Below are 14850 nucleotides of genomic sequence, written 5' to 3'. Positions count from 1 at the left end.
TCCAATTCATTCCACAGGGGTTCAGTTGGGTTGAGGTCAGGGCTCTTTGCAGTCAGCTTCTTCCCATCTCAGTAAACCCATTCTGCATGGACCTGGCTTTGTGCATGGGGATATTATTGTGCTGGAACGGGAAAGGGCCTTCCCCAAATTGTTGCACAAAGTAGGAAACATGGAATTGTCAGGAATGTCATTATACCCTGTAGCCTTAAGGTTTCACTGCATACAGGGGCCCAAACCATGGAAACAGCTCATGCTAATTATTCCTCCTCCACCAAAACTTACCATTGGCATTATGCATTCAGGCAGGTAGTGTTCTCCTGGCATCTACACACCCCAGACTCTTCCATCAGACTGCCAGATGGTCAATTGCCATTTATCGCTCCAGGGGAGGTGTTTCTATTAGGGATGCACTATTTTGGATTCGGCTGAACCCCCGAATCCTTTGCGAAAGATTCGGCCAAATAATTAACCGAATTATGGATGGAAAGGAGAAAACATTTTTTACTTCCTTGTTTTGTGACAAAAAGTCATACAATTCTCCTCCCTGCTCCTAATTTGCATACGCAAATCAGGATTCGGATTCGGTTCGGCCGATTCTGAAAAAGGCTGAATGCTAGCCGAATCCTGGTTCCGGGCATCCCTAGTTTCTATAGTCCAACATGCCCTTTACACCAGTCCAGCAACATTTGCATTGCACATGGTAAGATTAGGTTTTTGCCTTTGATTTTTTTAAATTGGGGCTGTCGGCAGGCAAGCTATGTCCAGTAGTGTTGGGAGAATTTGTCCCGTTTCGCTTGGCCCAAAATTTCCCAAGAAATTTGCGAAACACGAATTTTGAAGCCGGCGACATTTGACGCACATTAAAGTCAATGGATGTCCGTTTAATTGTTGCGGGCACAATTGGAAATGTATTCGCTGGCGAAACGTGGAAATTCACCACGAATTCGCACTTGCCAAATATATTCTCCCATCACTAATGTCCAGAGGTCATAACCATAAATCACAGTAGAAAAAGGGCAAGACTAGGCAACAGGCAGGGAATAAAGTAACCCAACAACTAAGAACCAGGCAGGGGATTAGGAAGCACTCCAGCTAATGCTTGGCAATGCACATAGTAATGTCAGGTTTGTCTGCCTCTGATCTTCTATCCACCCCCCACTCTAAACAGATTGTTCCTGTATTTGGAACGCAACAGTGAGACCTGGTATTTTACATGGAGTGTCTGGATACTTTTGGATAAAAATACTATACTATATATACATATATGAGGCACCAATATATGAAGAAATCCATTGGGATTTTTGTGAATTGTATTGCTGAACACTCAAATATATCAAAAACTGCTGAATGGCTTTTCTCTCCTCTGTAACATGTTTAGCAGCTCCAGATTTCCAACAAGCAGTTACCCAATACAGAAAAGGAAGGTGCCGTACATGACATGAATGGTATTTAGATTAAGAGTTTTATTACACAATGTTGAATATTCATCCTCACATGAGAGAAGGGCGAACACTTTCCCTTCCAAGCGTCATTGACTGCTTTAAAGCTTCTCTGGTGCTTTTCCAAAAAATCCCCAGAATGAAAACACGGCCAGACAAAACACCAAGGGGAAGTGTAGTAAAGTCTGTCAAACAAAGGCAGTTCCCTTGCTTAATAACCTACAAGGTTTCTTGTTAATAAGAGTGGCGCTGCCGGAACAAGGGAAACCAATGAGAGAGCCTTGTTCTTCCATATGTGCCACAATTGTTTCTCATCCAACACCAAGAATGAATGATGTGCTAATGTTGAAATAAAATGAACCATATCAATGGCTCTGTCCCAGGTCCCCACACATTATCAATAGCCACACGTACAATGCTGCAAATGTAGAAAGGGAATGTGCAACAGGCAGTTGGCAGGACACAGCTCCGGATCTGTTTTATTAAGGCCTGGCGGGAATGAGAACGCGTGGTTGTTTGGGTGACATAAAACCAGTGGATTTTTCTTCTCCAATAACTGCAAAATGCGTTAGATTGAGGAAAGAACAGTTTGATGGAAATAAGAAGTCGGCAGAGTATTAGTGTCAGGAAGGCTTCATTCACACCTGCAACTTTGTATGGCAGATTCAGCAGCAAGGAATTGGGACCCAACTGAAGGGCATGATTTCATGAAAAATTTCCAGTATAAGATTCAGCCTGACAGATTTGAAATAGAAACGTTCCTCTGAGAAAACCCAAAATAAAGAAATATAGACATGGATTGTCTACTGACTGGCTGAGTATAGATGGGATGGAGTCCCTGTGCTGTGTTACACCAGAATATGGTTTCAAAGACAAGTTATATTACGGCAAAAAGCAATAACCGCTCAAGATGAACTGTGGAGACAATGGGGCTAGTCCTGTATGAAGCCAAAGTCTGGAAAGGCAGCAGAAAAGCAGAATTCAATAGATAGGCCAAGGTCTGGGCCATTGGAATGCAAGTTGTGTTTAGGGAATGGACCAGAGATCAGAACCAGAAATCACAATAGACTAGAAAATGGGCAGGATTCAGCAACAGGCAGGGAATTATATAACCCTATGACAACCTATATTAAATTGATGAATTGATATATCCCTTTAGGAAGATGGGGCCTATTCGAAATACATCTCCATTTCATAACTTGCCACCCACAGACACATCTCTGTAACTGATTTATAAATGTCAAAATATACTATATGGTGCCGTGATGCAGTGTCCAATATACAGGTGTTGGTCCTAGGTTATCTTGGACAGATGTTTGCTATGTTCTAGTCTTTAGGGTTAAAGTTGCGAGCTAACTGTCATATACTACAAAAAAAATGTCATTACCAATAGATTAGCCACAATAGTGCAAGCTATAACACCATATTTATTCTGCAGAATGCTTTACCATACAACTATAGAAGCTCTCTCTCTTTGTTTGGGATAGGAGCTGCCATATTAGCTTGGTGTGATGTCACTTCCTACCTAAGTTTCTCCCTGCTCACTCATAGCTCTGGGCTCAGCTTACAGCAGGGGGGGGAAGACGGAGGGGGAAAAGGAGGGGGTAAAGGAGAGAGGAGCAAACTGAGCATGCCCAAGCCCAAGCCCTGGAGGTTTAAGCTGAAAACAGGAAGTCTGATACAGAAGCCCATGTGTACACAATAGAAGGAAAGAAATGTGGTGTTTCTTTTGACAGAGGACTTAGATCAGCATTACTTTGAGGGTTTACTGGTGTATTTATATAGACCTTTCTGATAAAGCTTACTTAGTTTTAGCCTTTCCTTCTCCTTCAAGTGAAAATCTCCAGAATGATCACATTGGGTATATAGTGTATGCTGAAAGAGTAACAAATCTACTCAATATAATCACACAAAAATATATTATATTCCTGATTCAGCTTTTCAGACCTTTCCATAATTAGCTTAACTGCTTGACAAATGATTGCTGCAGTATAATAACGATAAACCTGTACAAAGTATGTGTTGGCTTCTATTGTCGGCCGTCGATCCCACAGAACAGCCTTGTTTTATAGTGCCCTGGGCAACTGTATTCTCAGGTGTTGGAATGTGAGCAACAAATGGTGAAATGATGTCAAGAATTTATCAAGCTGTGAATGTATTTAACGTCTTGTGAGCGGTTACAAGATGTATTTAATGCAGTGCCGTTTCCATGGTGAAGCACTAGATTAGTGAAATCACCAAAAAACATTTATTAATCAAAATCCGAATTTATCTGATTTTTTAGAAATAAAAAAGTCAGACTAAAAATCCACGATATGACCTTATTTAATATTTAAAAAGCACAATTTAATCGGCATGGGGAAAAACTCCCGAATCCTTAATCGCTTGATTTTTCGTGCTCTTTCCAAAACAATTCAGAATTTTTGGGATTTTTGCCTGAAATACTCAGATTTTCAAGCTAATTCCAGCGCAGACCATAGAAACTCTATGGTCTAATAGGATAGGGACCTCTCCCACTGACTTATATACAACCTCGGTACAGACATCAGCGCAGTAACTAGGACCTTTCCCATTGACTTATACAGGACTTTGAGAGCTTTTAGATGTTGGGGTTTCGGATTCTGAGTTTTTTAGACCATCGGACTTTATTAAATCTCCAAAAAAAGTCACCTTTGTTTTTTTGCTCCGAAAACTACAAATTATTCGAGGTTCAGATAGTCGTAGCTTGATAAATAACCCCCTTGGTGTATTTTTGGACATGCTCTTTCTTTCTAGCCAGTTTTCTGTTGCCACAGCAGCCCTATTGGCTTCCTCTTGTCCTGAAAGGACCTATTCTTTAAGGCTCCCCTTATAAAAATGGAGCATTTGGAAGTTATTTGAGCCGTAATGATACAGGAAGTATTTTTGTGCCCCAATGGATATTTTCATAGTGAATAAAGTTTCTCCTTTACATTGAATGTATTTATAGTGATGTGGTAGAATTAAATCCAATGCCCCCCCCAATATAGTCACTACTAGATCTGGAGAGTAAGTAGAGGAAGGAACGTGTATCCTTAGGGTAAGGATAGCAGGATAATTAGTGCAGCCTCACTGACCGCAATGCAGATCCTGTATAGGAGCCTCTAAATATGTATTGTTGACCCCTAGATAGTAAGGTAACAGATAACCTGCAGAAAGGATGTTTACCTGAGGTGTGGACGCTGGAATAGCTTGGGGCAACTTCACTGATGATCTGTATCCCCTATGGTAGAACTCAAGGTAGCCCATCTGACAGGCAAGATCGGATAACTCCCTTTGTAGTATAAGGGGCTGGTATTGAGCAAGAACCAGCCATTTGGACCAGTTTGGATCAGAAAGAGTCAAGTCTGGTGGCATTTTCTCAGTTTGGAAAATGTGTTTGTCTTTTAAGCCCCATAAGACATGTATGTTGACTTGTAGAAGTTGACAGAAACTGAAGAAATGAAATAAAGATTCTATAGCAATTCCCTAGATCACAATGTCTCTTTGGAAGTTCTTTCCAACATGGTCAAGGTGTCCACAAATTCTAATGCTAAAAACACAGAATCAAGATGTTTAAAATCCCCCCATTCCCTCCGTGTATGTATGAGTGCAAGTGATTTTTTTTATGGGGTTCTTTGTCCGAATGACAACTTGGGCAGTCAAGGTGCCGCTGAGCTTTCATCTCATGGATGCTCATCTTTTTGCCCACAGATCCACATAGACACCAAAAGTGCCACACAGATGTTTGAAGTTGTTAAGAAGAAACTGAAACATACGGATTCCTACCCTTACTTGTTATCTATACTCCAACACTGTTTGCAGATGCCATGTAAGTTACAACACTATGAATTCCCACAAGGGGGAATGTAAGGAGCACGATTTGCCCTAACATATTAATCTGTAAGAACCAATCGACAGGTGGCATGTATGGTTCACCATTTTAAAGACAATCATCTGATTGGTTGCTAAGGGTTTTGAGACCAGGTAGAAACACAATGGGGGTCACTTATAAACAGGGGGCAAATTTGCTCCTGGGCAACTAATCAGATGATTGCTTTCAATGCTTAGACCTGTAGTTGGCTGAAATAAGCTAATCAGTGATTAGTTGCTGCCCAGGAGCAAATTTTCCCATTGATCCCCAATGGCTTTTAGGATATTATTCAGTTGTAGGGGGCTGGGATTTAAGAAGCTGTCATCCTGGGAATTGCAGAAAGGCATTGGGCCATATTGTTAGGGGAGAGATGTCCTATAATTTTAAACTATGACAGTATTTTGGCTGCAGGTTCGACAACCCTGACGAATATACTGGAATCTAAAGTTGATACACGATACAATGTGTCCTTTGTGCTTTTATCAAAATATTTTCCCCCATAGATACTCTATGATTCTGGTAGCCCATAGTTAATGCCCTCTCTTCCCTACCCTAAAATCAGCTTAGAGGGTTTAATATTATACAGCTATCTGTACACTCAGTTACATGTGTAACACTTATTAGAGATGGTGCCAATCCATCCCTTTTCTTGTTTTGTATCTCTAATATCTGCATTTTGTATCAGTAACAGGGAATGTCTTTTATTTTGTATATTTATCTATTATTACACAGATAAGTGGAATGGCAGCACTATCCAGCACTGGCAACTTCTAGATAGAATATTGCAACAAATTGTTCTACAGGATGAGAAAGGAGAAGACCCCGATGTTGCACCACTTGAAAACTTCAATGTCAAAAACATCATTAAGATGTAAGTTAGACAATTTCATCCTCTGTCTCAAAAACAAATTGTGTTTGTGTGTAATTCTTTGTTCATCCAAGTGGTCCACACTGAGCCCACAGCTGTGACATTAGCTGCAATTCTATACAATAATTCTGATTTCTGGTATTACTCTGGTTATTTCTTGGCTAGCTCATGGTGGACTTAATTCTCCTCAGTCCCTGTGATTTTAGTTTCAGGTTGTTGGAGTCACTAAGATGCAACAAACAAGGAAGTTAACTGGGGAAAGCACACAACATTGAGACTGCTTCCAAACTTCTCCACAGACCCCCTTTTTTGCAGATATTCAGGGAGAGGTTAAATGGGGAATTGGAATGGTGAAAATGACAAATAAGCAAAGAAATGTGCATGTAAATGGAGTAAAATGGAACTAGGGTTTAAAGAGGAGGGAAGGAGAGCAAATGTGTGGGAGACAAGAAAAAATTGTAAATACAATGAAAATGAAAGGAACAAATGCAAGGGAGGATTTAAGGTGAGGAGAAGAGCTGGAGAAAGACATAGAAAAATAAAATTCAGAAAGAAGGGTAATGGAGAGGAACAAACTGGGATGAGAAAAGAAAGAAATTTAAATAAGTAAATTGAAAAAAGATTGTGGAAGACACCAAAGGGAAGAAAAGTAGAAGGTTGAATTGATGTAACTTACGTTACTTTAAAAGGAGAGGAGAAAACATTGCACTGGTGTGTACATTGGGCACAGACCAAAGAGGATTTAAGGGTGGCTTCAATAAAGGTGTTATTGTTATAGGTATTTTCTTTAGCCCATTTTTACATCAGGAACCATATATATTATTAAAGGTCATGGGAATTTTTTTTCCCAAAACACATCAGTTAATAGTGCTGCTCCAGCAGAATTCTGCACTGAAATCTATTTCTCAAAAGAGCAAACAGATTTCTTTTTATATTTAATTTTGAAATCTGACATAGGGATAGACATATTGTCAGTTTCCTAGCTGCTCCTAGTCATGTGACTTGTGCCAGTACCGTAACTAGAGGGGGGCGGGCCCTGGTGCGTGACGCGCAGCCGGGCCCTGCCCCCCTCTGTACGGCCCGCATTTCAGTGGCGCACGGGCTGCCGGGGGGCCCTGAGGGGGTGCGGGCCCTGGCCTGCTCTCCGGGTAGTTCCGCCACTGACTTGTGCTCTGATAAACTTCAGTCACTCTTTACTGCTGTACTGCAAGTTGGAGTGATATCACCCCCTCCCTTCCCCCCCCAGCAGCCTAACAACAGAACAATGCTAGATATAAGAACAGCAGGTCCCACTGCAACACATTCAATTACATTGAGTAGGAGAAACAACAGCCTGCCAGAAAGCAGTTCCATCCTAAAGTGCTGGCTCTCTCTGAAAGCACATGACCAGGCAAAATGACCTGAGATGGTGCCTCCAATATTACAACTAAAAAAATACACTTGCTGGTTCAGGAATGAAATTCTATATTGTAGAGTGAATTATTTGCAGTTTAAACAGTGTAATTTAGAAATAAAAAAAACATAATAAAAATTGTGACATAATAATAATAATAATAATTTAATAAGGAACCATATATATTATTTGTTTCCACTGCAAGTGGAGAAATCACAGTAGGTTTGATATTGCAGGACAAAGAAATCAATTATCAACTTTGCTTGAATGCTGAAGATAAAACTTCCCAACGATTTCTGTTCGAGTCATTTCGAGTTTTCTATAAATATCAACTAATGATGATAAAAAAGACAAATAGTGATAAAAGCGTGAACCTGAATGTTCATAAATTTCTTTTGCTTTGCCTTTTTGGGGAAAATCCCATAGAGCAAGTGGGAAGACAGCAATAGAGAATGTATTTCATTATTGAAATTAAAACACTGTGGATGGTTTTGCTTGAGTACTGTAATATTCTTAATCTCGTAGGTTAGTGAATGAAAATGAGGTGAAACAGTGGAGAGAACAAGCTGAGAAATTCAGGAAAGGTGGGTCATGTTTTCAATTATTTTCCATTGTTTTCTTCTTCACAAGTCACTTCACAAAATCTTTCCCACGACTAAGTAAATACAGAGTACAGCTCACATGAGCTCACCACTGCAGCCAGGTAAAGGTTCTGAAATAAGAAAATCAGTATACAAACGGGGTAAAACAAAGTAAGTCTAAAGCTGAGTATACACTGTAAAATTCACTTATTTGGGGATGCCTCCAAACAAGTGTGTCCACGCAATTTTCCCACCAACATGCTGGGCTAAATCAGTATGATCTAATCATGTGGTTCCTGAAGACCCAATTGGGATTGGTGCTGACATAATCCTCCAAAGGAGATTTTCGAATCTGCCTGATAGATCTCAAGACATACAGTAGCTTCACTAATGTCACTAAAAGCAAAAGACGGAGTGTGTTGTAGGCTCTGGTTGCTTAGTGGGGTTCATTGGACTGAAAGCCTGCTCTATTCTAAGGGCAGAGACACACGTTGAGATTCGGGGAGATTTAGTCGCCCGGTGACAAATTGCCTCTTCTTCGGACGACTAATCTCTCTGAACTGACTTCCCGCTGGCTAGAATGTAAATCGCCAGTGGGATGGCACTTGAAACGATTCGTTTTTCAGAAGTCGCCCGAAGTTTCCACGTGAGACAACTTCGGGCGACTTTGGAAAATTAATCGCTCCAAGTGCCATTGCGACTAAATCTCCCCGAATCTCTTCGGGTGTCTCTGCCCTAAAAGTTTAAAGACTTTTTGAATTTCAGTTTTTGCCATCAGAAACCTTGGATGTTCACACGAAAGAACAACCCAAAAGATGGCTACTGTTTTGTTTCAACAGGACACCTTCCCTCTTCTGTCTCATAATACAGATATGGGACCTGTTATCCAGAATGCTCAGGACCTGGGGTCGGATAACGGATCTTTCCGTAATTTAGATATTCATACCTTAAGTCTACTCTAAAATCATGTAAACATTAAAGGGATACTGTCATGGGGAAAAAAAAAATTCCAAATGAATCAGTTAGTTAGTAGTGCTGCTCCATCAGAATTCTGCACTGAAATCCATTTCTCAAAAGAGCAAACAGATTTTTTTATATTCAATTTTGAAATTTGACATGGGGCTAGACATTTTGTCAATTTCCCAGCTGCCCCAAGTCATGTGACTTGTGCTCTGATAAACTTCAATCACTCTTTACTGCTGTACTGCAAGTTAGAGTGATATCACCCCCTCCCTTCCCCCCCCCCCCAGCAGCCAAACAAAAGAACAATGGGAAGGTAACGAGATAGCAGCTCCCTAACACAAGATAACAGCTGCCTGGTAGATCTAAGAACAACACTCAATAGTAAAAACCCATGTCCCACTGAGACACATTCAGTTACATTGAGAAGGAAAAACAGCAGCCTGCCAGAAAGTGCAGGCACAAGTTACATGACATGGGGCAGCTGGGAAATTGACAATATGTCTAGCCCGATTTCAGATTTCAAAATTGAATATAAATAAGTCTGTTTGCTCTTTTGAGAAATGGATTTCAGTGCAGAATTCTGCTGGAGCAGCACTATTAACCGATTCATTTTGAAATTTTTTTTTTTCCCATGACAGTATCCCTTTAAATATACCAAATGAGCTGATTTTGCTTCCAATAAGGATTAATTATATCTTAGTAAGTACAAGGTACTTTTTTTTATTACAGGGAAAAAAAATAAAATGTGGATTATTTGATTTTAATGGAGTCTATGGAAGACAGCCTTTTCGTAAATTCGGAGCTTTCTGGATAATGGATTTCTAGATAATGGATTCCATACCTGTACTTAGCAGCTAATTTTGACTGTATTGGCATATATACTGTAGTTATACGTTATATATATATTCTGCATCATTCCTCTTCTGTTCTATTAAAGTATTGGTTGAATGTACAGCATTGAGTATACAAATAGATCTATACAAATCAAAACATTCATTTATAGATACAAAAACACTCATTTGCCAAAGCTGGAAACTGATAAATCACAACTGGTTCGCATGAGACTGATTCTGTTGGCTTGATAACTCCTTCCCACCCACTTTTCCCAACGAGAAGGCTAAACAATGTTTAGAAGCAGCAGTGCTCCCACAAAGGCTGAATTTGAAGACTTTCCCAATTGTTTCTAAGATGACTTTGCATTTCCCAGTGAAGCCCCGCAGAAACCACCTGATGTGACAACCAGTACATGGTTAAAGGAGCAATTCATTTGTGTTTCTTTACTCTTCACAAAGTCCAATAGATTGACTTGGAGTCTATTTGTATAAATTTAATTTTGGTAATTTTTCTTCTATAAGACCGTTGCCTATAGCAGAACAATAACTTGCAGTGGGACAATTATCTGACATATAATAAACCAGGCCCGGACTGGCAATCTATGGGTTCTGGCAAATGCCAGAGGGGCTGCTATAAGGTGCCATAGAAAGTCAGTATTTAGTGGGCTGGTGGGGGCTGTTTGGGCCTCTGTGTGGGCTGATTGGGCCTCTGTGTACCTGAAATGTCAGGGCCTATTCTAATTCTCAGTCCGGACCTGTTCCGGACCTGTAATAAACCCTTGGAGGTTATGATAGACACTGGGACTTTAAAATATCTAGTCTATATGATGAAGTAAAGTGATAATGCTTAATCTCTGCTACACAGTAGTCTTCCTAGTTGAGTGTGTACATGTTATCTTCTATTAATTATCTTGATCTGCCATGTACAATTATAATAAAAATATGCATTCCTTGTTCCTAATCCCTAGAGCACACAGAGTTGAGCAGCAGGTTGGAGAAAAAAGAGCGGGAGTGTGATATAAAGACGCAAGAGAAGGAAGAGATGATGAAGACATTAAATAAGATGAAAGACAAACTGCAGAAAGAATCATTAGAGCTCAGACAGGCGCGGGATCATATGACTGATCTCATGTCCCAGCTTAATGAGCTCTCGGTGGGTAACTTCCAGCTGTGTCTGGTTAGTCTCTATGGTTAAACCCATGTGCAGATTCTACAGACGAAGTCATGTGCACACTAATCCCTTTTATCGCTATTCTTTCTTTATATTAGTCTTGTGGGCATTATATGAATGTACAGTATAGCTTTACCTTAAACCAGTATAAGTTCATGTAGTTTCTACCTTAGTGAGAAACTGCTTGTTCCATTCTCCTAGTTCTCCCAATTAGACTCACTTTATGTCACTCCGATCAATTGCTGCTAAATATACCTGGCCTGCGTGTCTTCCAGGGAACTGTGAAACATATTGTTTTTCTAACCAGCTGTCTATGTGTCAATCTCTCTGTGGGACAAAAGCCTAATGGTTCTGATTTTTGAATTTTGTACATAGTTTAAGTCAATCATTTTAGGTACAGTGTTCATGGCATTTTATTGCGGAATTATACATTCAAAAAAACTTTTTTTGTTGATATGGTTTTTTTTTTCTTTTCAGAATGGGGGAACCCTTTCATTCCCTCCTCCACCTCCCCCACCACCTGGTGGACCATTTGTTCTTCCTCCACCTTTACCTGAAAACTTGCCACCCCCACCACCACCTCCTCTGCAGTTCACTTCTTTCCCACCACCACCTCCACCTCCTCCACCACCACCAGGAGGACCGCCTCCTCCCCCTGGAGCTCCTCCTCTTTTTAGCATGGGAATGCAAGCCCCCCCTCTCACCACATTTAACTATGGCACAAGTTTGAGAAAGAAATCCATTCCCCAGCCTTCCCATCCACTGAAGTCCTTCAACTGGTCCAAGCTGAATGAGGTACAGTGCTTACAACTTACAACCCTGACAAATTAAGTCCTTGTTGCATCTAACTGTTCTTCTGCAAAATTCTCAGTGTGACAGTGGAGAAATATGGCCTGCTTTAATATGTCCCTTGAATAAATATTAGGATTTTCTGTAATGACATACCCAACATGAACAATTTAATATTCAAGCAAATTATGTTTGATGATGTGATGGCATTGAATGGCATCACAAGGTCTACTCCACTAGCTTTTGTTGAATTCAAAAGGCATAGCACAAAGAATCATCTCTTTAGAAAACCCAACACCTCTGTATCCAATGAGGAAAAATATAAAAACAATCACAGTATTGCCTTAGGGATCCCCATAGTGTATAAAGTATGACACCCGTTTTTTAATTGCAAAGCCTCACATTAATATAATTGTCTTGTGTTTTCGGGAACCATGTTATGTTAGAAATGTGAGCCATTCTGCATTAGTTATTGTCAGTTAAGACACTGGATAGTAATAGATAATCAAACATGCAACAAGGCCGCATTTGGTGTTATTATTGAGTTATCGGGTTTAGTCAGATAAAGGTCTTGGAAAAAGTACGACCAAAGAGATGTTTGTGCAAGACTTTTTTCTTCTCCCTTTAACTATCATGTCCCATGAATTCCCCCCGAGGAACATTAGAAAGCAATGTTTAGGTCATTATGAGCTCATTTAACCAATCTTGTCCAATCCAGAAATCCTATAAAGTGATTTTGCCACCTCGTTATTCTTATTGATTGTAGTTCTTTGGGGAAAATACCAAACACACAGGCTTCTGTGCAAAACAAAGCACCATATCTCTTCACTGAATAGCATTCTTGTTTCCAACAGTTCTACAGCATTTTGCTGCTTGGAAATTGTGATGTCTGGCGCCGAATGACTTCATATTGAAAGCTCTTTTTTTTTCCAACATTGTCTGTTTAATAAACAGTACTTGGCTCCTTTCCAAGAGTCTTGAAGATTCCCTCTCCCCCCAACTCTATTGTTCTACTCCGATAACATTACGCTGCCTTGGGCTAACAGCTGCCTCCAAAATCCAGCATCTTCAACTGATCACTCACATGGGGCCTCATAGAGAGCATTAAGGATGAGTGTCCTGGGACGGAAAGACCGCCAGAAGAATGTGCTTTTTTCTTTGTATTGTCCTGATTATTTTTATTCAGATAGTAAGCTATGTGCATTTGTATCTGCAGGAGACACAAGTTTGCCGGAAGCTTCTGGAAACAATTATTTGTTATTGTATAAAGCTCAACTCAAAAGACCATTGTAACTCTGCTCATACCAAGAATTATTCTGGCCTTTCGTAATACATTTTTTGGTAAAATCCTTTCTCCTGTAGGTCATGTTGCCAAGCAAAAGGAATTAGGCCCGTTGTAATAGATAACATTGGAGAAATGTATCAGTTTTGGGGAGTAGAAAGATGTCATTCTTTTAAAGGGCAATGACACATGGTAGGGTATTGTCGGGAACAAATGGAAATCTGCAGCTCAAACCAAATAGATTTTCAATGCAGTAGGTTTCTCTGAGAGGACATTAGCACTAAGGGGCAAATTCACTAAGATTCGTAGTTGCGCCAGGCGCAACTTCGCCGCGCTTCGCCGCACTTCGCCAGGCGTAGTTTCGCCAGCGCTCCGCAAATTCACTAAAATCTGAAGTTGCGCACAGGGGTAGCATAAGGTTGCGAAGTTGCGCTAGCGTTGATTCGCTAAGTGAAGCGAAGTTACGCTAGCGAAGGTTAATTTGCATACGGCGCCAAATTCAAATTTCAATGGAGGAATACGTAGAATCACTACAAATGCCTGGGAAACCTTCAAAACATCAAATAATTTTTTTTTTTGCCCTACACATGTGCCCACTGTATAGTTAAGTTGCCATGAGTTAGGAAATGTAGGGGGGAAGGAGGGGAGCCCCCAAAAAAATTCTCGATCTTTTTCAGCCTATCACCCATAATATAGAAAACACGCCAGCGTTTTTTGGGACTTAGAAAAAATTTGAACTTTTTTGGAAGCAATCCCTATCTACTCTATTGCGCTTCGCCTGGTCTGAGGTGGCGAAGGAAGTCTAGCGTAAAAGGTAGCGTTCAGTACACTGCGCGCGTTAGTGAATTTGCGTATTTACGTCCGTAGCGAAAATTCGCCAGGCGTAAGGGTGCGAAGTAACACTAGCGAATCTACGCCAGTGTTCGTTAGTGAATTTGCGAAGTAACGAAAATGCCCAACGATAGCGAATTGACGCTAGCATTCGGCGCTTCGGCGCTTAGTGAATTTGCCCCTAAGTGCCTTGCATGCGATGGATGTAGGATGGGAATGAACACCTGTTAATTAGCCATGGGGAACTTTTTGAAGGCTTGATATAGGGGAGTATTTGAAAAGGACTTTGTTTAAGCAAAGTCAACCAAATTTTTATACCTGTAAGAAATAGGTCAAGGTTGTCAAGGATCTATAAAAAGCCAATGCCAACCTTTTGAATTATTATATACGCAGGGGATATTTATAACTGAAAGCTAAGTCAGCTGAGCGGCAGTGTTGAAAAGGGAAATTTTTGACAAAGAGCACAAGTCAAAAACATAAGGATTCAGTTTTTTGGCTAGTTTTGTTGATATAAAAGGAAAGATAACTCACCACGAGACATCACTGATTGCTTCCAAAGAAGGCTGCAATGACGGGGTGTACTGCCAAGGATGGTAAAAGCATTAGATAATAACCATCGCCAACTGAAGGCCAAATGGAAGGGGCCTCGAAACATGTAGGGGCAGATTTATCAATGGTTGAATCGAAAAATGCAATTTTTAAATTAGAATTTCGAGGGAAAATTCGAATATCGAAATGTATCATATACTGTCTCTTTAAAAATTCGACTTCGATAAAAACTGCCGAATTGCTGTTTTAGCCTATGGGGGACCTCGTGAACCAATTTGGA

General features: G+C 40.4%; 1 protein-coding gene across 2 annotated transcripts in view; it reads left to right on the top strand.

Moving 5' to 3' along the window:
- Positions 1-14850, top strand: part of LOC108716513 (disheveled-associated activator of morphogenesis 2) — a 145535-nt gene that overhangs the window by 83984 nt on the left and 46701 nt on the right. For both annotated transcript variants that reach the window (XM_018262697.2, XM_018262698.2), the window contains exons 10-14: positions 5151-5268; positions 6043-6181; positions 8097-8155; positions 10917-11101; positions 11597-11914. In XM_018262697.2, the coding sequence (XP_018118186.1) occupies positions 5151-5268; positions 6043-6181; positions 8097-8155; positions 10917-11101; positions 11597-11914 (819 nt within the window). The remainder of the gene's footprint in view (positions 1-5150; positions 5269-6042; positions 6182-8096; positions 8156-10916; positions 11102-11596; positions 11915-14850) is intronic.

Source organism: Xenopus laevis, chromosome 5L (assembly GCF_017654675.1).
Source record: "Xenopus laevis strain J_2021 chromosome 5L, Xenopus_laevis_v10.1, whole genome shotgun sequence".
In the NCBI taxonomy this organism is placed as follows: Eukaryota; Metazoa; Chordata; class Amphibia; order Anura; family Pipidae; genus Xenopus; species Xenopus laevis.
Note: the sequence above shows the minus strand (reverse complement) of the source record. Positions and strands in the feature narration are given on the sequence as shown.